The 26,919-nt window shown below is 44.3% G+C and overlaps 1 protein-coding gene across 10 annotated transcripts in view; it reads left to right on the top strand.

Moving 5' to 3' along the window:
* SEMA5B (semaphorin 5B) overlaps positions 1-26,919 on the top strand; it is a 381,163-nt gene that overhangs the window by 266,257 nt on the left and 87,987 nt on the right. For all 10 annotated transcript variants that reach the window (XM_075933113.2, XM_075933119.2, XM_075933111.2 and 7 more), the window contains 4 exons: positions 2,980-3,042; positions 16,923-17,021; positions 19,735-19,948; positions 22,051-22,336. In XM_075933113.2, the coding sequence (XP_075789228.2) occupies positions 2,980-3,042; positions 16,923-17,021; positions 19,735-19,948; positions 22,051-22,336 (662 nt within the window). The remainder of the gene's footprint in view (positions 1-2,979; positions 3,043-16,922; positions 17,022-19,734; positions 19,949-22,050; positions 22,337-26,919) is intronic.

Below are 26,919 nucleotides of genomic sequence, written 5' to 3'. Positions count from 1 at the left end.
GCTCCAGGAGGGGGGTACTGGTGCCTCCCATAAATCTACACTCAAACTGCTCAATATTGCTGGCTCACAGAAGCACGTGGAAGATGGGGAGAGCAACTGGAAGAACCTTCACAATCTCTGTTTTCCTGTTCTGCATGCTCCTACCATCTTCCGTCATCCAGCCACCCAGGCTTTGTTTTCTTGGTGTCTCACCATCTCATTCCATAGGCATCTGCCGTTCTTTTCCTGATTGACATGTATGTCGGGAGGTACAGAAATAGCCCCATATATTCTGGTGAAACTTAAATGGCTGAGACAGCTGAGAAAATGAGTGAAGGATTCAAGATGATCTCCAGCCTGGTGGGTAGTAGCCTGTTACTTAGTTACTTTGCAGTGCAGCTAAATGTGCAGAGACAGCTTTGAGAATCAAACAGAAATACCTTTTTTTTTTGTTTTTTTGTTTTGTTTACTTAAGGCTAAGAAAAGGTGTGATGACTGGGCGGGACACCTGCCTTGTGATCAGGTAGTGAAATGAGTGCAAGGGTGCCTGACTGTCCCCCCCTCTCCCGAGTTTGGTACTGTGCTGGTTATGTAAGTATCAGCACCCATGAGAAATACACAGAAAGACTCAGCCAGACATGTGCTCAGTGTGCCTCAGAATACATATGTCTCCTTGGAAAGATTGACTGAAGAGATTCTGAAAGGTACTGGGAGATAAAGTTGGCTGAAGCAGAAGTGTTGAATGGGGAGGAGGAAGGTTTCATAAGGCACTTCTGGGAAGGAGATGCTTGGAAGGAAAGTAGAAGGGAGCGCTGTTAGTTTTCAGGGAGGCTTCGATAGGGGCAAGCGCAGAAATGAAAGAAAAAAAACAACAACTCTGGAGTGGTTGTGGAGCTGAAAATGGGGGCACCTGGTGGAGAGACTGGCTGTCAGAGGGATTTAAACAGAGCAGATGGAATCTGAAAGGCCAGGTGAGATGATGAAAAGTTTGAGCTCAAAAGCCTGCCCTTTTGTGGATCCCGAGAAAGCCCATTGAAATGAATGGCCAGGCCTCAGTTGGCTTTGGGACAGTCCCCGGCATATGATTTACAACTACTGTTTTTTTAAATATAAATTAGCGTTTTGGTTTTGCAGCTATATTTTTATAAGGGATGAGATGTTCCAGGTCCCCCCTTTGCTGGTCTTTAAATGTTCTCTTTGAGTCATGGGGGTCATTGGAGTCACTCAGCCTTCAAGCCTGGGCCTTAGAGCTCACCCGAGGTTTGTATTCTGCTCTAATAAAATGTGCCTTTAGTGCTTCATTATCCTCTTGACTCTAATGAAACTTGAATTAATGAATGGTGCAGTCACTGGCAACATGTTCCTATAATTCGTTCTTTATCAGCAAGGGCTTGTGTTAGCAGCAGCCTCATCAGGGGATGTGGGAGTACAAGGTTGTCCACAAAAGAACCCAGCACCAAAAACATGGCTTAGGAGTAGGGTGACCATATTTCCTAAAGGGAAAAGAGCACAGAATATGGGACTGGGGTTGGTGTGTCATTTACTTGAACCTACCTGTCCTCTGCCTGTGCTCAGTCTCCCCCCAGCATGGGACTGGCGCCATTGCTTGTCCCTCTTACTCCTGCCCCCCGCTGCACATTCCTCTGTACCCCACTTTTGATAAAAATGGGATTTATCCTGTTTGCTCTTGACAGCTGATCTGCATCTCCACTTCTGCCTCACCTGTGTGGTCTGAGTTAGCTCTTCCAACCTCTTCTGGACCTCTTGGTTTCCATGATGCATTTTCAAAATTTTTTTACAAACCCCGTTCTTATTTTTTGCTAGGGTTTTATTGTGTTCTGTGGTATTTTGCTTTAATTTATTATTATTTTTTTAAAGTGCTTAAAAGGGGGAAAACTGAGAAGGGGGTAAAAGCCTGGATGTATTGCTGGTTTTTTATTTAAGCTGGAAGTTGCCCTGTATCTGATGTAGGATTTCTGGGATCTGGCTCTCTTTTATCAAAGCATTCATGATGGGTCAGGTCCTCAGATGGTGCAAATCAGCATCGCTCCACTGTTGGCAATGCAGCATAGCCAGGGCTTAAGTTGTCCTATAGCCATGGTGTCCAACCAGCTCCAAAGCACTAGCCACTAAAGTGGCTACTGCTATAGCGAACTAGCCACACACAACCAGCCAAATAGCCATGTGTGGTTAGTGGCTAGTGTGCTGGACACCATGGTCTTATAGCATTTCCCAGAGAGCCCATGCTTCATACACACCCAGGACTTCAATCCTGGGTTGAAAAATATTCATCGATGCTCTGCTCTGGACAGCTCTGGCTAACTTTAAACCGTGACCATAGCCATTTTACATCAGGTCAGGATGTAACCAAACATTCCACATTTCTTTAGCTGTAATGTACATCACTTTGAGGTCTGGTCCCCCATACTCCTCACAAAGGTGTTCCTGTGAACCTCCATTTCTCATCTTATCCAACTGATTTTGCAGTGTGACTAACACAATGTGTCAGTAATAGGGTGATTATCTCTGGGTTGCTTTTAAGAACGCTAAAAATTTGTGCAAAACTATTGTTGAATACCTCTGATTTTGCTGTAAAGAATTTTGTTTGTTCCACACTGGTGCTCAAAGCTGGTGCTTTCACACTGTCCTGCACCTTTAAAAAGGGCAAAGTCCTGGAGTATGGGGCTTATGCATTGCACCCTTCCACTTGAATTATAATCAGATGTTGTATTTACATGCAAATTAAAAGCTGTTCTCTGTTAACATGTTAGTTGCCTCACCCTCTGGACGGTTCATCTATTTATCATTTGTTTGCACTGTGAGCACAACAAGAATGATGTATATGACATTGTGTTTACTATCCCGATGCCTGCTGTAAATTGCACTGCATAAATTGACTTGAGATGCTTGCTCTTGTTTCTTTGAGTCTCCAGATGTGGGTTAGCCAAGAAGCAATAGTTCACACTATTATCATGTGACTTGTACGTTTTGGTTTCCCAGGCAACAGAATGGGGCTCAGATGAAGACACCAGGAGGTCCTGTCAGAGTAAAGGAAAAACTGAGGTAAGTTTTGCTTTGGCATAAAGAGGCTCCAGTTAAATTATTTGCTTCACACCCTTGGAAATACATGCAGGGAACATCTGACACCAGCTCAAGTTTGTAAATCTGCAGTGTTTTAGAGCCTTCACAGCCAATGCATATGCTACACAGAGCAAGCTATTTCAAAGGCCCCCTGTTCCAGTTATTAGACTGGCTCTGCACGAAATCTGAAGGTAATTCATTGCTGGAGGGGGCATAATTTGTGACAAATCAGAGAGAAGAGTGGTGGCAGACCAGGAGTAACATTTATTATATAGCTGAGACTGATCAGGTCAGCTTACTCTTGGTGGGAAGCCATGAGATTCTGGCGCTCTGCCAGGTCAGTTTGCATTCAGCTTTAATTGCAGACAAGCACGTCCAGCTATAATTCCCTCAAACAGCAGTGTTTGATCTGATGACACAGAACAATTTTCTGCATCAAGGGCATCACAATATTTATTTTTTTATCAGACAGGTCCAGCTTCCTGGCATGCAATTCACACCAAAAACAGGGCATATAGAGAGTCCAGCACACCTGAATTTGTGGGTGTTTTTGATTCAAGCTCAGATGAGCATCCACAATTTGCAAATGGACATTGTCTTTGTAAGAAACCCAAATAAATCCCTGGATTTGAAGGCTGGGAACTTTGGGGTGTTTAAAATGATTATTATTGTATTACACTTATATTATTACATTATTACTATTATATTATATCTAGTATTATTGTATTACACCAAGTATTATTATTGTATTGGCACCTATAGGCCCCAATTGAGCCTGGGGCCCCACTGTGCTTGAATCTGTACATACATGTAGTTGTTAAAGTCGTTGCTACAAAAAGCTCAGTTTAAACCATACAGTCAAGCAAAGGAAGTATTTATTGTCCCTGCTTTACATAGGGAACTTGAGGCAGAGACCAATGAAGCAGCTCTCCTAAGGTCATCCATGAAATCTGTGGCAGTGTAGAGTAGAGCTGTGAAGGGTTAACCAGTTACCTGGTAAGCATTAGCCTTACCAGCATGCTTCTTGGTAACTGGTTAACCGAAGGGCCAGGGAGGAGGAGCAGCCCGCCACATGCTACGGCCCGGCCAGTGGGACCCCTGCTGGCCAGAGCAGTCCCCTTCCCATGGTGAAGTGCAACCCCATCCAGCTGGAGCAGTGCTCCCTACCTGCAGTGGGCTAGCTGGGTCACACCCACGTGCTTAACTGGTTAAACAATTACAATTATATTGTTGAACCGGTTAACGTTTTTAATGGATATTTACAGTGCAGGAAGAGGCAGGGCAAGGCTGAACGAAGGTGTTGGAAAGAGGTGGAGTGAGAGTGGGAAGGAGGGAGGAAGGAGTCAATTGGGGGCAGGGTCTGGGGCAACGTGTGGGTTTGAGCACCCCTAAGGCCCAGAAGAAGCCGGCACCTGTGTGGGGCTTGAGCCAGGTATTGATCTGAGCTTTCCTGAGTACCAGACTGGTGCCTTAACCCCAATATTAGCTTGTTACCTTCCACGTGCTGATTTCATTTTTAAACGCTCCAAAAAGTTAGCCTGCATGTTGCAACATGGACCAATCTCTATTACTAAGTCTCCTCCTGTAAACTTGGAGTTGAACAACGTAAGTGTCCTAGGACATTGACTAAAATATTATAGAGGTCAGTGCCATTATCACTGAAGATGCATTTTGGAGGAAAACAAGTAATCTGGCCAGCCAGCAAAAGATGAATTCAGGAAAAAGAAAACATAAAACAAAATAGGAGAGAATTTAAAAATTCAAGACACTGAGTTGAATCTGAAATCTTTTGAGGTGTGCACAAGAGTAAAATGGTATTCCGTTGTTCCATTGTACTTGAATTTATAACCAAAAATTATTTTGTCAAGACACCGATCAACCTAGCATGTGATTTTCATGCACTTAGCTGAACACATCATGTGATAATTTCTCTTTTATCCTTTTACCGTTATGTCAGTGGAAAGCAAAGGTCTGAGCAACTGTTCTTCTACTACCTCTTCTATTCCTGCAGATCAAATGGCAGAGTTTGACAAACATTTCAGAAGAGAATAATGTTCTGAAAAGTTGAGCTCAAACGAATTTTGAGCCATTGCTTAGAAGACCTTGATGCATTCAGTTGGCCTTGTATTTGCAGAACCTTACAGTTCTTGGGGACAATAGCTAGCCAGATTGACATTGAACTGTTAGAAGCACTAAATGCAGACAGGGGTTGCTTAGTGGTCTCACAATAAGGCCTGAAGGTGGTTCAGTGGTTTATGGTGCTAATTTTTGACTTAGGAGAGTGGGTTCAGTTCCCTGCTCTATCATAGTCATCTTATATAACCTTGGGCAAATGACTTAGGCCAAGTCTACACTCATAGGCTACGTCTACACTGGCCCCTTTTCCGGAAGGGGCATGTAAATTTCACCAGTCGTCGTAGGGAAATCCGCGGGGGATTTAAATATCCCCCGCGGCATTTAAATAAAAATGTCCGCCGCTTTTTTCCGGCTTTTAAAAAAGCCGGAAAAGAGCGTCTAGACTGGCCCCGATCCTCCGGAAAAAGTGCCCTTTTCCGGAGGGTCTTATTCCTACTTTAAAGTAGGAATAAGACCCTCCGGAAAGGGCACTTTTTCCGGAGGATCGGGGCCAGTCTAGACGCTCTTTTCCGGCTTTTTTAAAAGCCGGAAAAAAGCGGCGGACATTTTTATTTAAATGCCGCGGGGGATATTTAAATCCCCCGCGGATTTCCCTACGACGACTGGTGAAATTTACATGCCCCTTCCGGAAAAGGGGCCAGTGTAGACTTAGCCATAGGGTACATCAAATCAAGATACACAGTTCCAGCTATACTAATTACATAGCTGGAGTCGATGTACCTTGTTTTGCACTTCCCCACCATCCCCACAGTGTTCCCATCTGCTTCCCTTAATCCTTGCAGAAGCAGGAGTACTAGTAGTGAACCCTCTGAGTTCGATTTAGCGAGTCTCAACTAGACTTTAGTAAACTAAGAGAGCTGGTAGGTAAGGTCTCATGGGAAGCAAGGCTAAGAGGAAAAACAACTTGAGACAGTTGGCAGTTTTTCAAAGGGGGACATTATAAAGGGCCCAAAAGCAAACTGTTCTACTGTGTAGGAAAGATAGAAAGTATGGCAAGAGACCACATTGGCTTAACCAGGAAATCTTACATGATCTGGACCACAAGTTGAATATGAGTCAACAGTGTGATGCTGTTGCAAAAAAAGCAAATATGATTCTAGGTTGTATCAACAGGTGTGTTGTAAGCAAAACTCGTGAAGTCATTCTGCCGCTCTACTCTGCGCTAGTTAGGCCTCAGCTGGAGTACTGTGTCCAGTTCTGGGCGCCACATTTCAAGAAAGATGTGGAGAAATTGGAAAGGGTACAGAGAAGAGCGACAAGAATGATTAAAGGTTTAGAGAACATGACCTATGAAGCCAGGATTCATGAACTGGGCTTGTTTAGTTTGGAAAAAAGAAGATTAAGGGGGGACATGATAGCGGTTTTCAAATATCTAAAAGGGTGTCACAAGGAGGAAGGAGAAAATTTGTTCCTCTTGGTTTCTGAGGACAGGACAAGGAGTAATGGGCTTAAAGTGCAGCAGGGGAGGTTTAGATTGGACATTAGGAAAAAATTCCTAACTGTCAGGGTGGTCAAATATTGGAATAAATTGCCAAGGGAGGTGGTGGAATCTCCCTCTCTGGAGATATTTAAGAACAGGTTAGATAGACATCTGTCAGGGATGGTGTAGACGGAGCTTGGTCCTGCCTTGAGGGCGGGGGGCTGGACTCGATGACCTCTTGAGGTCCCTTCCAGTCCTATTATTCTATGATTCTATGATCTATAAATCCAAGGAGTTATATAAAAAGTGGAAACTAGGTCAAATTACAAAGGATGAATATAAGCAAATCATGCAAGTATTTATGAGCTAGATTAGAAAGGCAAAGGCACAAAGCAAGCTGAATCTAGCTAGAGATGTAAAAGGTAACAAGAAAACATTCTACAAATATATTGGAAGCCAAGCGAAAGACCAAGGACAGGGTAGGCCCACTGCTTAGTAAAAAGGGAATAACAATAACAGAAAACTTGGAAATGGCAGAAGTGCTTAATGACTACTTTGTTTTGGTTTTCACCAAGAAGATTGATGGTGACAGGATGCCTAACATAGTTAATGCTAGTGGAAATGGGGTGAGTTTAGAAGTTAAAATAGGAAAAGAACAAGTTAAAATTACTTAGAAAAGTTAGTTGTCTTCAAGTCACCAGGGCCTTATGGAATGCATCCTAGAATACTCAAGGAGCTGATAGAGGAGGTATCTGAGCCTTTAGCTGTCATCTTTGAAAAGCTGTGGCAGTCGGAAGAGATTCTAGAGGTCTAAAAAAGGGCACATATAGGGTGCGTCTACACAGCACCCAAAACTCAAAATAAGATACACAATTTGCGAATCTATTTCAAAATAGCTTATTTTGAAATTTGGTGTGTCTACATAGCGCCAAATTTTGAAATAATGCACAATTTCTAGCCAACTCTTATCCCTCATGCAATAAGGTTTTCCAGGATGGCGAAATAGCACATCTGTTATTTTGAAAAATATTTCAAAATACTGGGTGGCTTGTATGGACGTTTATTCCCAAAATAGCCTTGCAGTGTAGATGTACCCATAGTGTCCATCCATAAAAAGGGAAATAAGAATAACCCAGGAAACTACAGACCAGTCAGCTTAATTTCTGTGCTGGGAAAGATAATGGAGCAAGTAATTAAAGAATTCAACTGAAAACTGGAAGATAATAAGGGATAGATAACAGCCAGCATGGATTTGTAAAGAACAAATCATGTCAAACCAATCTGACAGCTTTCTTTGATAGGATAACCAGTCTTGTGGATAAGGGAGAAGTGGTAGATGTGGTATACCTAGACTTTAGTAAAGCATTTGATACGGTCTCACATGACCTTCTTCTCAATAAACTAGGAAGATACAATGTAGATGGGGCTACTATAAGACAGGTGCATAACTGGCTGGACAACCATTCTCAGAGAGTAGTTACCAATGGTTCACAGTCATGCTGGAAGGGGTTACAAATGGGTTACTGCAGGGGTCCTTTCTGGAATTGGTTCTGCTCAATAACATCACAGACTATTTAGATATTGGCATAGAGAGTACACTTATTAAGTTTTCAGATGATGCCAAGCTGGGAGGGGTTGCAACTGCTTTGGAGGTTAGAGTCATAATTCAAAATGATCTGGACAAACTGGAGAAATGGTCTGAGGTAAATAGGATGAAGTTTAATAAGGACAAATACAGAGTACTCCACTTTTCAGTTTCACACATATAGAATGGGAAGGAGTACTGCAGATTCATTCTGTGCTGATCAGCCTCGATTGGGGTAGTATGTCCACTTCTGGACACCACATTTAAAGAAAGATGTGGAGAAACTGGAAAGGGTCCCGAGAAGAGCAACAAAAATTATTACAGGTCATAGCCTGGGCGAAGTTACTTGGCCTGTCTGCTTTAATTCCTCCATCCACACTTGTATTTATTTGTGCTTTTCAGGGAGGGGTTTTCAGATCCACCCAAGGTATTAGGGTGGCCAAATCCCATTTATGTTCATGTCAATAGAGGGTTTAAATCTGTTCCCTTGGGTAGCTTAGAAAATTTTACCATAAGGTGCCTGGAACTTTAGCCTAAGAATACAGGTCACAGATTAAATATTAACTAGGCACTTGGTGCTCATATATTGCCCTAATATTAATAACTGTAGTAACCTGACTGATCACCTATTACATGAGTGGTCTCTCAGGAGGGCAGGTGCAAGTCACTTTGGGCTTGGTTAAAACCAACATCTTAAAGTGTCCACTTATTGGCTGGCAGCGCATCATGTCACATTGAGGGCATGGCTTTCCTGAGTTATAGGAAGGACTTAGGAAGCAGTGCCACCATTAAGTCCAGGACACATTTATTGTCACTAGCGAGGTGGTTGGCATTCAGTATTTTTTTAGCTGAGATTTCCTTCTGGTTGCATAGCAATCAGAATGTCCCCTCTCCTCCACTGGTCATTTTGCATCTCCCATGGAGACTGACAGCATTCTGAACACAATGCTTAGGGTGAGTGCTGAGCTATATGCCCTCTAATTTTTTCCATCCACGTGCATAATAAATTTTGTTGTATGCACCAAGGCATGTGTGGGTGTGCACCATCAATAGAAACACATCCTGCCAGCTGCAGGCGGCTGTGGGCATGCTGAAAATCAGCTGGGCAGCATTTGAATCTCTCCTGGGTGGCCTCCCAAACAGCTTACAGGGAACACTGGTGCTGAACTATTTTTAGCTCATGCCTTCCCACTGGGGAAGGACATGGACCAGATATAACAGAGGCCATATAAACACCTAGGTGGGTGGATATAGATTAACAGGGAGATGAGTCTGGATTTGCCCCTTTATTATAATTTTTCTAAAGACTTGATTCCATGTTCCTTCTACTGTTAAATTGGCAGTGCAGGATTGATGCTGCCATTTGATATGACGTCCATTGCAATAAAACTGTCTGGAAAATCATTAGCAAATCCCTGCTTGGTACCTGCTGCACACCAAGGAAAGACAGCTTGGTTGGGATGCAGGTGAAGCTGATTAATGGAATTGCTGGTCTAAGGGAATAAATATACATATCTGAAAGCATATTAATAACAGGCTCAGCAGCCTGCAAAGAGGTGATTTTTTAACAAAAGGGGTGGACTGCAACAAATAAATTAAATCTGTTTTGCTGCAGTCTAAAGTGAAATGGCTTTGAAGGGAGCAGCGTGGAGTTCTGCTGGTTAATGTTATGTACTATATAGCTATGGGGGATGGGGGAGGAGGCTCAGTTCATTATTAATGGTGCTCCTTTCAGCTGGGTGTGGCTGTTGTTTGAGGGAGAGTCTTGGGTCACTCAGTTGGCCTGGTAAGGTGTCCCACTGACCCAGTCAGTCCACCTTGGACGATAGCTCAGAGGTTGTGCTAAGGTGGTTATTTGGTGTAAATCAGTGGCGGGCAGTCTCTGGCCCAGGGGCTGCATGTGGCCTACTGGGGGTCCACCTGCGGCCCATGGACCCTCTGTGCCTCCCCCTCCCTCTGAGCACCTTCAGAGGAGCTGTGAATCACCTGATCTGTGCTCTGTCTCTGCTCTTCCTCTTCCCTCCTGGAGCTGGAATGCCACAAACAGCTGATTCGCAGCATGCCAGCTCTGAGAGGGAGGGGTGGTGTGGGAACTGAGTTGAATCAGGCAATTTGTGACTCCTCCAGAGGTGCTGGGAGGGAGGGAAGGAGCTGGTAAGTGCAGGGCTCTGGTGCACTGGTGCACAAGAGGTGTGTTGGGAGGGGGAGCAGAAAGGGGCCCTGCTGGGCTGCCGATGGTGCCCCACTGGGTTGCGGGCTGCTGTGACCCACTGAGGTGAAGGGGGGGAGGCTCTCATGCAGCCCACCCGTTATTTGTGGTTGCCCATCCCTAGTATGAATGGAAGGGGGAAAGCTGAGCTTGAGAGCTGATGCGCCGGAGGGAGAAGAGGCCACAAGAAGGTGTGATATTTTTTCCACATGTTCAGGGATTATAAATCAGTTTGCTTCACCCCTGCCTCAGACAGAGAGAGACTTGCTGGTGATAAACGAGGTGACAACTCCCTGTCACTCCACTTTGTGAGCCACCCGAACTGTATCCTCACAAGCTCTCCCAGCCTTTGTTTTTTCCTTGCCATTCATCTTTAGGTGCACCCAGCCTGAGCCCTCCTAAAGAGTGTTTTCCTGTAACATCCAGCCCCTGCCTCTGGACCTCACAGAAATAACCAAGCTTGCTGTCTCCATGGAGAAAGTGTACACATCAGCCTCTGTGGTTCTGCAAGGGATTCACTCATAAATTCTTCTTTGTGCTGTTTGTTAATAAAACCAAGCATAGGTTTATTGTGAAACCCAGGTTTAATTGATACCGAGTAAGGATGGTGGAAACAGAAGTGGGTACAATTAAAGCACAATTTCAAGAGACGAAACATAACTGTGACGGGCAACAATCCTTGCCTAAAAAAGTTGCTCACCTAAAGCAACCTCTGAGTGTCACTAGCCCTGCCCCGGGAGCCAGGCTCCAACTTTTATTAATGCAAAAATCACCATCCTTTTTGCTTCCTCTCAGTGATAGACAGTGAAATGGTTCTTTTCCTCTTTTTGAAGCGTACCTCCAGGTAAGATCCTTCTCCCTTGATTCTTATGCTGCAGCTTTCCCATCCTCTAGTGAACTTGGTCTTCTTCTGTGTCACATATGCAAATGTACCTCTTGTTGGGTTTGGCTCATCCTGTTTAAATTTCATCCAAGACTAGGTAGATTCATATTCTTTTGTCTGGGAGAAACTTGTTTATCAGCTCCTTCCTGCTTATATAGTTCAAACGTACTTTTAGTGTGTACATGCAACTTCTAACATATTATTTGTAAGCATGTCAAGAGATGTTGATGAAGACCAGTGGCATATAAACTTTCATGTGAAGTCTCACACAACCTTCTTGATAGATAAATGCTATGACAGTAACGTGTTAGGTGTTGTGAATTTGTCAGGGCTAATAGTAGTAGCTGACACAGAGTAGCAAACCACCAAGGGGTCATGGAAGCTCTTTCTCTTCCCCCTCCATCACTCACAGAACACAGGGATAATCTGCTTGACTCTTCCTGAGAGTCCCATGGGGGCATGCCTGGGGAGGGCTGCCTGTGCGCATTGAATGACTGTGCTCCTCAGGGACTTCCCCCTACACCGTTACTAGCCAGAGTTTTGTCTTGTCAGAGTTCTCCAATGGAGCGCAGTGTGTTTTCTGTTCTGGACAAACCCAGACCCATGACAAGCACAGCTGAGTCTGCTGCAGCTGAGTGTACTTTGTCGCTGCAGCGGTGAGATCCACAAAAGTATCTTTAAATTATAGAGATGTAAGTGGGAACATAATCACACCCTGGTGCAGCAGGAATTCCCAGATTTGCACATCCCAGTCAAGAAATGTTTCCTGTGCATTCAGCTAGTGCCATAGATGGGTACTTGTCAGTCATGTGTAAGTTCAGTGGAAAATACTGAATCATAGAATTAGAGAAGAAAAAACAGGCAGGGCCTGATTAGAGTCCATCTCCGGTACCTGCCATGTAGGGTCTCTCCCCACTGCGTATTCTTTAGCATTTGGTCTGATCTGCTTTTAAATGACTCGTACCATGTGGCTTCCAATGTGTCATGTGGGAGGGTATGAATGTAGGAATTGCCATATAAACTGAGGGCTTGTATTCACTTAAAACACTACAGTGGCACAGCTGCAGCGCTTCAGTGTAATGCACAGATAATCCACCTCGAAGAGAGTCAGTAGCTAGTTCAATGGCAGTATTTTCCCCACTGACCCAATGCCGTCTACATGGGGACTTAGGGCAAGTCTACACTGCCATGCTACATGGGTGCAGCTGCACTGCTGTGGTGTGGTTGGTGAAGACATGCTATGCTAACAGGAGGGCACTCTCCCCTCAGAAGTTATGTTTCCTGCCAACTTAGCGCTTGTGTGGACAGCACAAAGGTCCATGTGACTTACACCACTCAGCTGATGGCTTTTTCACACCCCTATGACATTATCTAGCAAAACAATTAGTAGTCCCGAAATAGTATCATAAGCTTTCATGGTAAAACCCACTTCCTCAGATGAGTTGGTTTTGTCTACAAAAGCTGATGATAGATAGATAGATAGATAGATAGATAGATAGATAGATAAATAGATAGATAGATAGATAGATAGATAGAAAGATAGATAGATAGATAGATAGAGTTGGTCTCTAAGGGTACATTTACACAGCAAACCAGGGAGATGGGGAGCAAAGCCTCGGAGGATGCCGGCAGCGGGACAGCCGCGGCGCGTCTGGGCTGTCCCGCTGCCCGTGTGCTCCGCGGCTTTGCTCAGCGGCTTTGCTCAGCGTCTCCCTGGTCTGCTGGGGGGGGCTCCCCCCCCAGCAGACCAGGGAGACGCGGAGCAGCTTTTCTCGCCCCGGAGGACACGGGCGGTGGGACCGCGGCGCATCTGGGCGTCCTGCCGCTCCCATCCTCCGGGGTGAGAAAAACCCTGTTCGTAACTGTGGATCCGACATAAGTCGGATCCACGTAACTCGGGGACTGCCTGTACTATTTTTAGGGATGTGTAGGTGGGTGCACTGTTTGGTAGCTAGAAGAGGGGACTAGAAGTCAAGACTCTTGGGTCTTGTTCTTGGAGCTGCCACTGAATGACCTTAGGCAACCCCCTAATCATCTCTTTGCCATAACTCACCTTTATGTAAAAAGAGGAGAACAGCACTTACCTGCTTCAGAAGGATGTTATGAGGCTTCAAATAAAGTCAAGGAAAATGCTTTAAGCTCAGTGGATACTTTAAGTGGAAAATGCTTTAAGCTCAGAGGCACACAGCATTATTATTGTCATTAGAGGCTTAGCTTGGTTAAAGAAGCTATAGAGATTGCAAGCAATTATTCTGTAGGAATAAAAATTATATTTGTTCGTGTTATGTCTCTGCCTGGCAACGGGCCCTTGCTCTTCCAAGCAATGTAGAAAATGTTCACTATTTGCCCTAGTTTTCACCAGTTACCACCAGTGGAAAAATTAGCAGATTCAGCTCATTCCATTTTTGTGAAAAATGTGAGCTGTCAAATGCTTCCGTTTTAACCCACTATCCCATACGGACCATGTTCTTCTCTGCCAAGATCAGAAACGGGCAGGCTGAGTCACAGGCCAGAATGTAATGTTACCAGTTCAGGCCGGAGTGGTAAGTTCTTCTGAACATAGGTTCCTTAGCCATTCACCTTCTGTTTTGATAAATAGCCTGCATTTTTGCATGAGCGAGCATAATTGAAACCCTTACAAAAATATCGACAGTTTACCAGCTGGGTTACAATGCTTTGAGCATCCTAATTAGGGATGTGAATGGGTAACCCGTCTCCCATTAAGCATCACCCTTACCAGGTCATGCTTACTGGGTAATGGTGAACCATTTCACTGGGAGCAGCACCCCCGCCCACAGCCTGGCAGAGGCATAGCTCTGCCCTAGGCCACCAGCCGGCAGCTTGCCCCGTGTAGTTTGGGCTAGGAGCTGACACTGGCATCCAGCCCTGTGTAGTCCTGGGAGCGGGAGCCAGCAGACATTCCTGTGTGGGGCTAGGAGCTGGAGCAGTCCTCCGTCCGGGATTCTGCTTAGTCGGTTAACCAGTTAAATACTGGGTTAATCTAGCATTTAACCAGTTAACTGATTAATTGGGATTTTACATTCCTAACCCTAATTGTCTTGAAGTAGAATGCATATCATGTACTCTGCTGCTTATTGTTGCTGGCTGTCTGCAGGGTCAGGAAGACCTCGCAGCATCAGTTTACATGCCATTCATTTTTTTAAGTGTTCGTTTCTGAGCAGCGAGAGCTGCTTTTTTTTTTTTTTTTTTTTTTAAGTGAAGGTCCAGAATATATTTCTGTGGCAAAGCAGCACATTTTTGTTTAACAGTTATAAAAAGAGGAACCTAGGCAAGACTCAGTGCATCCCTAACCCAAGGTACCCCTAAAAGATTAAACAACAGTGGCTAATTCAAATCAGATGCGGTTTACAAACCCCTCAAAGCTGAGGGAATTGGGAGTAGAGGTGGGGTTGGGCTCGCCCCTTTGAGACCGGAATTTGGATACAAATCTGTGCACTGGGTTAGATGGTGAATCATCCTCACATCCTACATTGAAAGTTCTGTGGGGAAAGGTGTTTGGGCCCATGCCTATTTAAATAGCAAGCAGTGACCAAAAAATGTTTGGGCCTGTACAGTTATGGGAACTCAAATCTGCAGTCCTAGTTCAGGGAAAATACCCACTGAGTTATGAGTCTGCATTTCAGAACTATGACTTACGTATACAAGAAATACTTCACCCATCAGTAAAATGCAGGTACCTGTAGGGTAGAAGGGAACAATCAATTGGTACCAATCACACAGCACAACAGTATGGCTATGTCTAGACTGCAGGCTTCTTTCGAAAGAGGCTCTTTCGAAAGCATCTTTCGAAAGTGCTTCTTTCAAAAGATCGCGTCTAGACTGCAGGCGGATCTTTCGAAAGAGAAATCCGCTTTTTCAAAAGAGAGCACCCAGCGAGTCTAGATGCTCTCTTTCGAAGACGGCCTCTTTACATTGAAGAACGCCTTCTTTCGGAAGAGGAACTTTCGAAAGAAGGCGTTCTTCCTCGTGAAACGAGGTTTACCGCCATAGAAAGAAAAGCCGCGTTCTTTCGAAATAATTTCGAAAGAACGCGGCTTGAGTCTGGACGCAGGGGAAGTTTTTTCGGGAAAAGGCTACTTTTCCCGAAAAAAACCCTGAGTCTGGACATGGCCTATGAGGGGACACATTATCAGACAAGTCCTTAGTCTTATTAAAAAATTTTAAAAAGCAGGAGAGTTTTAATTTCAGCACAGAACATATAACGGTGTTGTTATTTAAAGTCCTGTTTGGTAGACAAAACCAGTTTATCTGTTTCTGAAAGATGAAGTGGTGAATCAACGTAGCTAGGATTTGAAACTCTAGGTCCAGAGCACTTGGAGTTTAAAATCTGGTCCCTAGAGACCACATCTGCGTCCACAACATTGAGCCGCGGATATCTCCATCCACATTCGAGGATGCGGATACCAATGGATGTAAAGTGGATATCCACAATATGTAGGGTTCTAGATGCAAGATTTGAGTCCACATCCGCATTCATATCCACAAAAATGAACCACGGATATCCCCAGCTGTTGGTGTATAAAACTGATATCTGCAGATTTGCAAAGCTCTACTGATCCCTGTTATATTTGATGAAGAAAGAATAAACCTGAAATTGAGGATAGGCAGTACCTACTTAATGGCAAAGTGCAGCCTTCACATGGAATTCTTAAGTGCTTCCAGACTAGCTCTGAAAGTGCAGGTCCCACTGGTTGGTAGTATCTTTTAAAAAAAATCTCCAAATATTTTTAACATCAGCGCCTTGTTCTTAGCTAATGCTGGAAGCCTTTCCTTAAAAACAATCCTTCAAGGAGTTGGTTTCCATGTAGCATATGAAAGGAGATAGGACTCTATCCAATTGAGCAAGTCTCTTCTCTTGCAAATGATATGGGGTGTTTTTACATGACTGAATCTTGCAAATGAAGTCTTCAGGGAAATGATCAGCTGCTTGTAGGACTTGAAGATAGGAGAGCGTGCAGCATGATTGCTACCCACAAAAGAAGGAGCTTTGTCTGCAATTGTGGGCTCAGCTTAGTAGCAAATTATAATCTACAGAGGGTGGAAAGGAGTGGGAGGAGAGAAAGCAAAGCAGCCAATGTAACTGAGATGAGGTTATTATTTTTAACAAGTTTCCTTCCATGGAATTTAATTTGATTTCTAATGTGCCCTGTGAATGGTAGTCTATGAACAATTGCTTGTATCCATTTCTCTGCGACGTGCAAGATGGACAGAGACTCTTATGCCATGATTTTGATGTCAGACTTGCAGGACCTCTCTCACACGCTGCAGAACTGTTAAGAGCATCTCTGGGGAAAAGGGCGGGGGGAGACATGGATTTATTGCTGTGCAGAGCCACCAGCCGTTTGCTGATGCAGTTGCAGATGTAAATAGAGGCTTTGCTGACACTCAGTGACCTGAGTTGGTGTGGGGAATTTGTCTTACCCTGAATCATTATGAACGCCTGGGAACTTAGCCCTGCTGTGACTTGGGTTTGTCCAAGTGCATGGAAAACAGGCACAGGAGCTGCCTAGACACGTCATCTACAAAATATTAGGGTGTTTTTTTAAAGAAACTGCTAACTTGACAATCTCCCTTTCTCACAGCCTGTTCGTATTTTCCCTTCTTTCAGGAGGAATGCCAGAACTATGTCCGAGTGTTGATTGTTTATGGCAAGAAGGTTTTTACCTGCGGTACCAATGCCTTTTCCCCAGTGTGTTCCAGTAGACAGGTCTGTCATTGTCTTTCTCTTTTGGAAGGGGTGGGATGGTGGGGAGATATGAGGGTATGTTCCGGTGAAAGAGACTGGCTTTGAGGTGAAGATGGTAGTATTCCCTATTGCAGAATAAATACTGAAGATAATTCAGCTGATCTGAAATTGTGTGGGGTATTTTTGTTGTGGTTCCTCCTGCCAACCCGTAAGGTTGACAGGTGTCCGTATTTTGACAGGAGTCCGGTATTTTCGCCTCTTGTCTGTTAAAAAAAAATTCAGAAAATACCAGACACCTAAAATGTTCGGTACTTTCTGATTTATTATTTATTTATTTATTTTCCTGGCCAGGAGGCAAAAATCCTGGGTGCTCAATGGGTTCCGCAGGGGAGCTGTCTGGCCTGGTGCAGGGAGGCAAGATGTTGGGCGGCTGCTGGCAGAGCCTGTTAGGGCCAAAAAGCCTCAAAAGTGTTTCTTAAAGGGGCCACCCCCCCCCCCCCCCCCCTTTTTTTTTTCCTTTTCCTTAACAACTTTCGGGGTCCTTTTTTTTTGGTATTTTTTCAGAAACTATCTGGCAGCCCTACTCACGCACCTTGCTGGGAAATGAGAGCAATGGTGTACAGGCAGTCCCCGGGTTACGTACAAGATAGGGACTGTAGGTTTGTTATTAAGTTGAATCTGTATGTAAGTCGGAACTGGCGTCCAGATTCAGCCGCTGCTAAAACTGACCGCCAGTTCTGACTTACATACAGAATCAACTTAAGAACCCCAGGCGTCCCCAAGTCAGCTGCTGCTGAAACTGATCAAAGATATTTTGGCCTTGGAAAGGGTTCAGAAAAGGGCAACTAAAATGATTAGGGGTTTGGAACAGGTCCCATATGAGGAGAGGCTAAAGAGACTGGGACTTTTCAGTTTAGAAAAGAGGAGACTGAGGGGGGATATGATAGAGGTCTATAAAATCATGAGTGGTGTGGAGAGGGCTGATAAAGAAAAATTATTTATTAGTTCCCATAATAGAAGAACTAGAGGACACCAAATGAAATTAATGGGTAGCAGGTTTAAAACTAATAAAATGAAGTTCTTCTTCACACAGCGTGTTGTCAACCTGTGGAACTCCTTGCCAGAGGAGGCGGTGAAGGCTAGGACTATAATAGAGTTTAAAGAGAAGCTGGATAAATTCATGGAGGTTAGGTCCATAAAAGGCTATTAGCCAGGGGATAAAATGGTGTCCTTGGCCTCTGTTTGTCAGAGGCTGGAGAGGGATGGCAGGAGACAAATCGCGTGATCATTGTCTTCGGTCAACCCTCTCTGGGGTACCTGGTGTTGGCCACTGTCGGTAGACAGGATACTGGGCTAGATGGACCTTTGGTCTGACCCAGTACGGCCGTTCTTATGTTCTTATCAGCAGCTGATTCCAGGAAGCCCGGGGCAGAGCAACTCTGCCTCGGGCTTCCTGTAGTCAGCGCTGGTCAGTTTCAGCAGAAGCTGACTTGGGGACGCCTGAGGCAGAGCAGCTGGGGTGCTGCTGGGTTGCTCCAGTAGCACCGCTCCTCGGCGCTACTGGACCAACCCAGCAGCACCCCAACTGCTCTGCCCCAGGCGTCCTGATTCAGCCGCTGCTGAAACTGACCAGCAGCGGCTGAATCAGGATGCCTGGGGCAGAGCAGCTGGGGTGCTGCCGGGTTGGTCCAGTAGCGCCCAGAGCGGCACTGTGGGACCAACCGGCAGCGCCCCAGCTGCTCTGCCACAGGCGTCCGGAGAAAAGCCTAGTCTGCTGGGGGAGGAGGGGGGGGCGTACTAGCTGCGCCCCCCCCCCCACCCCAGCAGACCAGGAAGATGCGGGCGGCGGACCGAGACGCACCGCGGTCCCGCCACCTGGGTCCTCCGCGGCCTTGCTCCCCGTCTCCCTGGTCTGCCAGGGAGACGGGGAGCAAAGCCTCTGAGGACGGCAGCAGCGGGACAGCCGCGGGGCGTCTGGGCTGCCTCGCTGCCCGAGGCCCCCCGCGGCTTTGCTCCACGTCTTCCTGGTCTGCAGACCAGGGAGACGCGGAGAAAGCCCCGGAGTACACGGGCGGCAGGACCGCGAGGTCCCGCAGTCCGTGTCCTCCGGGGCAGCCCCGTTAGTAACTGCGGATCCGACTAACTGACACAGACTAACTGGCGGGGGCATTCGGCGGCTCCCAAACAGGCAGACCCTCCCCCCTCAGAATCAGTAGTTGCCCCTTGCCGCTGTGCCGGGAGCACCAAAAGGCTGCGTCCTGTGTGTGTCAGCCCTGTTTGTTGGAATTCCAACTCCCGTAGGGTTCCACCAAAGCAAATGATAGCTCCCTATGGGATTAAAAAGAGCAAGAACAGGTCCCCAGTGACTGAAAACACATCAGCACGTAAAACTGGAAACAGAAGGGACCTAGACATCAAGAGACATTGTAATTAGGCAGCTGATGGATGTGGGTACAATTCCATTAGCATTGGCGAGCTGTGGCCGCAGAAGGCCAGCAGGTCTGAAGCAAATGCACCACACTGGCTGTGTGCTGGCCCTCTGCATGTGGCAGAGCTGACCACTGATTTACAATCAATCACAATGTCATTTTCTTACATGCCTGGTTTTTTTTTTTTTAACATGGGGATTCTTACAAGGTGTTCGAGGAAAGGCTGAATTCTGTGTGCATGCTTAAAGAAGCCAACCGGGCTATAAAATTCTTTACTCCCACTTTCTGTCTCCTTTTAAATACAGGTAGGAAATCTTAGTAAAACCATTGACAAAATAAACGGCGTGGCTAGATGCCCGTATGACCCTCGGCACAACTCGACCGCTGTGATTACATCACGGGGAGAACTGTATGCTGCGACTGTAATTGATTTCTCTGGACGGGATCCTGCTATTTATCGCAGCCTTGGAAATGTTCCCCCGCTTCGGACTGCACAGTACAACTCCAAATGGCTTAATGGTAAAATGCTGCTGGGTCAAACCTAAGCAATACATGTATTGAAAGTGACAGGATAGGCTTGTAAATCAGCTCCCTCTCCTTCATTCCATTTCCAGAATCCAAAATTGATAGGGGATTTCAGAGACCTGTACACGAGTGTGGTTTATAGAGTACTTTTACAGACAGGTGGTTGGGTCTTGAGATGCCGAAGTGTTCTGTTTGAACATGAAAAAGATATTTTACCACTGGATACCAGTCACAGAATTGCAGATCAGCTAGTGCTACCAATGTTGTCACATTGTTGGCCCAATTTTGCAAGTTCCTGAGTATCCAAAACTCCCATTGACTTCAGTGGAAATTGAAGGTGCGTGACATCAATACAAGATGTAGCCCCGAATGAGGAGAAACTAAGTCCTCCCCCTCCTTGTTATACATTCCTAGATGTTAAAATCAGAAGGGACCATCATCATGGTCTAGTCTGACCTTCTGCGTAACCCAGATCATAAACATTCATCCAATAATTCCTGCATTGAGCTGTGGGTGAGAGAGAACAGAATCTATTAGAAGGAAACTCAGTCTCGTCAGAAAGACGTAAGTGATGGAGAATCTGCTATGTTCCTTGCGTAGTGGGGCCTGATCCACAGCTCATTCAGGTCAGTAGGAGTCTTACTATTGACTTTTGTGGGTTTTGGGTCAAACCCTATGGTCAGTGCTCGTGTCCCCTCTCTCAAGATACTGGTGAGGCTCATCTAGGCTGCTCTGGAGCTGTGGGATATAGTGTGAAGCCGTGACAAGAAAGAGAAGGTACTGGACATTGGCATTGTATTTCTATTAAGAGGCAAAAATCCCAGCATTTCTCCGATATGTCTGCTTTTCCGTACAAACAAAAACAAATTGAGAAAACCCAGGAGAAGGAAAGACAATCGGAAGAGAGAGTTTAAAGAGGAGCATGGCAGAGCTAAGCTGCCAGTGCCATGCAATGTATCCAAAGGAGCTAATGCAAATCTTAGGTGTATAAATGGTGATATCGAGTAGGAATAGGGAGGTAGAATTGCCTCTGTCTGCAGCACCAGTGAGACCATTATCACAATACTGTGTCTGTTCTGGTGTCCACATTTCTAAAAGGATGTTGAAAAATTGGAGCGGGTTCAGCAGAGTTACAGGAATGATTCAAGGTCTGGAAAACCTGCCTTGCAGTGAGAGACTTAAGGAGCATGATCTATTAACCTCACTCATTAGAAGGTTAAAAGTTGTCTTGATTGTGCATCAGAAATATCTGCCTGGGGAGAAAATACTGGACAGAAATGGGCTTCTTAACCTAGCAGGCAAAGCTAGAATAAGATCAAAGCCTGGAAGCTAAAGCTAGTCAATTTCAAACTGAAAATAAAGTGCCTGTTTTTAATAAGGGTGAGGGGCATTTCATTATCAAAGAAGGTGGAGGATTGGAAATCTCAGGAAATCTGTCAGTTAGGTTTAGGTGTCTTTCTAAAAGATATGCTCTAATTAAACCAAAAATTACTGGGCTTGAAGAAGTCTTAAAAGGAGATATTCCATGACCTGTGTTATGTGGAAGATCAGATTAGGTAATCATAATGGTCCCTTGGGCCTTAAAATATACATAGCTATGTCTATGAAGGTCTGATTGGAGCTATTGTGTGATGCTCTTTTCTACTTTATCATATACCACCTCCCAGCTTATACCTCCCTGGCAGCTTCACCAGAGCTCCCAGTGCTCTGTTCTCACTCCTGGGCTGTAGCATTAAAGGAATTCCTGGAATTCCTTTTTCTTCCTCCTTTGAGCATTAGTCTGACATAAGCATCATAAAAGCAGCCTGTAAAATCAACATTGCCCCCCCTCCCCCCCCCGTGTCAAATATTGTTCATTGGCCAAACTTTTTTTCCTTTGCTTCAGAGTCTGGTGGCATATGAAAGGAACTGATTCAAACCATATATGTAACACATCAGAGGTACAAACTCAACAATGAAAAGGAGGAGGGTGGCTTATATTCTAGGGTGACTACACACATGTCCCTTACAGCCTAACAGTGCAATGCACAAGGCAATTCAATGAGCAACATTCAGTTTCTGAGCTGTATAAATCTGATTGCACATCTGTTTTCCAGAACCCAACTTTATTGCTGCCTATGACATTGGTTTGTTCACCTACTTCTTTTTCCGTGAGAATGCGGTGGAACACGATTGTGGGAAAACTGTCTACTCTCGCGTGGCCAGGGTTTGCAAAAATGACATTGGGGGGAGATTTTTGCTGGAGGACACGTGGACAACTTTTATGAAGGCCAGGCTGAACTGTTCCCGCTCTGGAGAAATTCCCTTCTACTACAACGAACTCCAAAGCACCTTCTATCTTCCTGAGCAAGACCTAATCTATGGAGTCTTCACTACCAATGTGTGAGTTGTGGTACTTTCAATCATGTTTAGACCCCACATACCATCCTCAACCCCCAATACAATGAAATTGACATATTTCCTGTCTCACTGTCAGTCCCAGTCAGTTACTTCTCAAGGATCCTTTAGAGGCAAAGTACCCTTTAGAACTTTGAGGGAGAAGCGTGAACTATAAAATAGAAAGACATAACTAGAGATTGTCATAGCACCTTTCTGATTTTAGGATCATTTTTTAGGAAGTTGCACTGGGATGATTTTGGGAATGTATGCATGAGAACCCTGAGGCTAGAATGAGAGAAGAGCTAAAAACATATTATGATTTTTTTTTTTTGTATTTTATATACTTTTTAAAGGTTAGATGAGCATAAACCAGGCTTCTCCAAACTCCTGGCTCAGATGAGAACAATTTCTCACTGCTACTAGTAGGCCCATTTATGAGGTCACAATAATACTCTCTGCGGTTTATGTTAGATTGAATCATGAATGAGAAGATGAAATTTGAATTGTATAAGAAACGATACTCAGTGGGCCTAATTCATGTAGCTCACTTCTGTGGGGATACTCATGGATTAAGATATTGCTCAGTGTGAGTAAAGGCAGGCCCCCCAAAAATAATAGCCCATGCAGGGCAGAGACTTGGCATCACACTCAAATAAGGGTCTTGCTTACATACAGTGATGCTCCCGGGGGGTTTGTCTTTGGCTGAAATTGAGCTTGGGATCCCTGGATCTCAGCACACGAATCTCTGCTTTTTGAACTAAAGAACTTGATTGCTTAGCTCAAAAGCTATAGCAAATTCATTAACCTCTCTACAGGAGCTAGAGGGAGACTGTAAAGAATCATGCTGTTTTAGCATGGGCTCCACTGATACTGAGATCGGGACTAACGTCTGCCTGAACAACTCTCGCTTCTTTGTGCTTTTTGCTACCCAGGTCTAGGTTGGATATTAGGAAAAACTATTTCACTAGGAGAGGGGTGAAGGACTGGAACGGGTTACCCATGGAGGGGATGGAATCTCCATGCCTAGAGGTGTTTCAGTCCCCGCTTGACAAAGCCCTGTCTGGGATGATTTAGTTGGGATTGGTCCTGCTTTGGGCAGGGGGCTGGACTCAATGACCCACTGAGGTCTCTTCCAGCTCTAGGATTCTATGATTCTATGCATAGATATTGCAGCCCTAACAGTGAAATCCTGGCTCCACTGAAGGCAGTGGGAGTTTAGCCATCGGAGTCAGTGGAGCCACACTTCCCCCCCATACTCTTTAAACACCAAGAGGGACAATGGACAGTAGGCTGTATGTATCTATCTTGTGCTATTTCTGCACGTTCACTGCCAAAATCAGCCAGGAACTAGCCAGTGCACTGCTGACAGAAGAAAATACAAGTGGGCAATGGTCCTGAACCACAAACCCAGATCCAAACACCCTGTGGACTTTATTGAAAATCTAACCTAAATCTGAACTTTTGCATCAACTCTCTACTGAAAGGAAGTTAGCCAAACATCCTGACCCTACAAAGAAACTTGGCTCGAGTTTCTGATGAAGATATGAGACAGTGCTTATGTTACTGACCATTTTGCAGTGCAGACATTGAAGGGACACTGGAAAGTTTGAAATTATCATTTAAAAAATCAATACTACATTATAATCAACAACTGGTATACTTAGAATCTATTGGAAAAAAATAACTTTAAAAACAACATTTGGTTAGTCTCTAAGGTGCGACAGGACCATTGTTGTTGTTTGTTATTTTAGTTACAGACTAACAAGGCTACCCCTCTTGAGACTTTTAGAATCTACTGGGAGAAGGTATTGAATGGCATCAGTTAGCTAGGCTATTCACCTGCTGTGTCTGCATCATCACTTTTCCTATTAATTTTAAGCAACACAGAATGTAATAAGTGTTACCCAATCCCTATATGAGATACAGTTAGACACTCTTGTTACTCCATGGCTTTAAAAGACCCATCCCTATTCTTAGTTCATCCTTCTCTCCTCCGTCTGCTGAGAACCATGTATTATGTAACACTGGTGAATAGATGCTTTATTATTGACAATAGCTAAAGTTAGATTGAGTAGTGTTTTTTGTGGCTATGATAGAATGTTCTTTCTAGAATTCAAAAAGGAAAATGTTCCGATTTGTCATATAACTAGGGAAATAATGGTAATTATTCTTTTAATATCCATCAGGATTTGTATCATGCTGTATGTGTTTTGCATGCCACGTAAGGCTAATTTATAGTACAGTCTGTGTATCTCTCCTGAGTTGTGATGGTACACTGAAGAGACATGATTTTGTTTAAAAGTATGATTACTTTTTGAAAACGTGAGTTTAATGGGATCGGAGCTATTTCCCAACAAAGGATGATCGGCTTCTATCATGCTTCACTGCAAAAAATCTGACAAACAGCTCAATATTACACAACGTCTAAGTCAGCAGAACAGATGGTTATTTAGGGAAGTAACTTCTGAAATATTTAAGAAGCTGTTATTAAAGTGTTTTTATGAGGTCATTGAGATCACATTTTGAACTTAACCCATTTTCCAAACATCCTGGTTGATCATCACCACTAATATTGGATGTGAATGAAGGGAATAGCTACATATGGTCTATGCATCACCCAGAAACACCTGTACAGAGAAATTAATGTCAGTGGTTTAAGATTTGGATCAAACTTTTCATAGTCAGGAGGTGAAACATCACTGCCTTGGAGGAGAGATTCATCTCTCTTCACTCATCTTCAGCAGTGAGAAGGAATTTGAGTCTGAAAAGTTTAGCAGAGCTCATAAGAATCCATTCTGTTTTGAAAAACTGTGCTGCTTTATTTAGACTGGCTTTTTGTGTGTGCGTGCCTTGAAGCAGTTAGTTGTCACCCATCATTAGCTTTGTCTAAAGAGCTGCCTTCTGTGAACATGCACCGCGTCAGTGGCATTCAGATAGAAGTGGAGAAAGGTTCGGCTTGCGTTGCTTTGACATGTTCAAAGAGAGCTGCTCCACTGCGCAGTGGAATGGAAGGTGCAGAGAGGAGCGGTTGTGGAGAGGGGGGAGGAAGGAAAAGGGAATGGAGGGGGGAAAGTTCCTCTTTATATTGGGTTGCTCCAGATGATTCTGCTGTGAAAGAATCTGTCCTTCTGGTTCCCTGTCTGAAATCGTGTAGAGAAGCTTTTTGTGAGTGTAATTATCGGTTTAGTAAAAATTTGTTCTTTTCAGAGAATTCAGATTACTTTAATTAGCAGCTTGAGATGTCAAGCAAACTCTGGGTTATCTAGAAGGTACCATGACAAGTCAATCTCTCATGCCATCCCTTAGTGGCCTATTTTTATTTTTAAAGTGATGTCTTTCTCTCTAATTTTCTTCTTCTTCCTTTAAAAAGAATGGTTTGAATTCCAAGTTGTGCTTATACAAGCCCTGCCACTTAAGTCAGTATCTATGACTAGGGCTTGCTCCTACTTCGATGTAGAACCCTCCCTGGGAGGTTCTGGGTGATCTTACTGCCTGTTGAAGTCAGAAGTTGAGTGTGCTCAGCACCTTGCCGACACATGCTTTTACTGGAGCAGCATGGGCCCCCTGAGCTGCAGGATATGATGACTGAGTAGGGTAAAGTTGCTGGAACAAGTTTCCTTGCAGATAGTCCAGGAGCATTTGTTCCAGATATTGATTCCTCTGTGCTGGGCCATGCATTCTTGAGACAGATTCTATGCTCAGCTGGGGGGACAAAGAAGTGAATGGTGGTTTCTAGAGAATAGCAAGATCTTCCTGTATGTTGGACTGCTGCAATAGCCGTCTAGTGCTAGCTCTCTCTCTCGAATATTTTTGCATCTGTAGATTTCAGGCATCCACAGAAACTGAATTTCAATGTCACCTGAAAAAAATTAGTCTGTTCATTATGAGGCAGGATTGATGGGATGTTAAAAAAAAATAGCAACTAAAATCGGACACAAATAATCCATGCAAATTAAACAATATGCATGCTTCATGTCAGGATTGTGTCCATGGCTTTTAAACCACAGAGAGCTTCGAAAAGATCTCAGCAAACTAAGTGATTGGGCAACAAAATGGCAAATGAAATTTAATGTTGATAAATGTAAAGTAATGTACTTTGGAAAAAATAATCCCAACTATACGTACAATATAATGGGGGCTAATTTGGCTACAACTACTCAAGAGAGAGATTTTGGAGTCATCGTGGATAGTTGTCTGAAAACATCCACTCAGTGTTCAACTGCAGTCAAAAAAGCAAAGAGAATGTTAGGAATAATTAAAAAAAGGATAGAGAATAAGACAGAAAATATCTTAATGCCTCTATATAAAACCATGGTACACCCACATCTTGAATACTGCGTACAGATGTGGTTCCTCATTTAAAAAAAGATATATTGGCATTGGAACAGCTTCAGAAAAGGGCAACAAAAATGATTAGGGGTTTGGTAAGGGTTCCATATGAAGAAAGATTAAAAAGTCTTGGACTTTTGAGCTTAGAAAAGAGGAGACTAAGGGGGGATATGATAGAAGTTTATAAAATCATGACTGATGTGGAAAAAGTGAATAAGGAAAAGTTATTTACATATTTCCACAATATAAGAACTAGG

The sequence above is a fragment of the Pelodiscus sinensis genome, chromosome 7 (genome assembly GCF_052426305.1).
Source record: "Pelodiscus sinensis isolate ZL-2025 chromosome 7, ASM5242630v1, whole genome shotgun sequence".
NCBI lineage: Eukaryota > Metazoa > Chordata > Testudines > Trionychidae > Pelodiscus > Pelodiscus sinensis.
The sequence above is the reverse complement of the archived record's forward strand: the minus strand, read 5'-3'. Positions and strand labels throughout refer to the sequence as shown.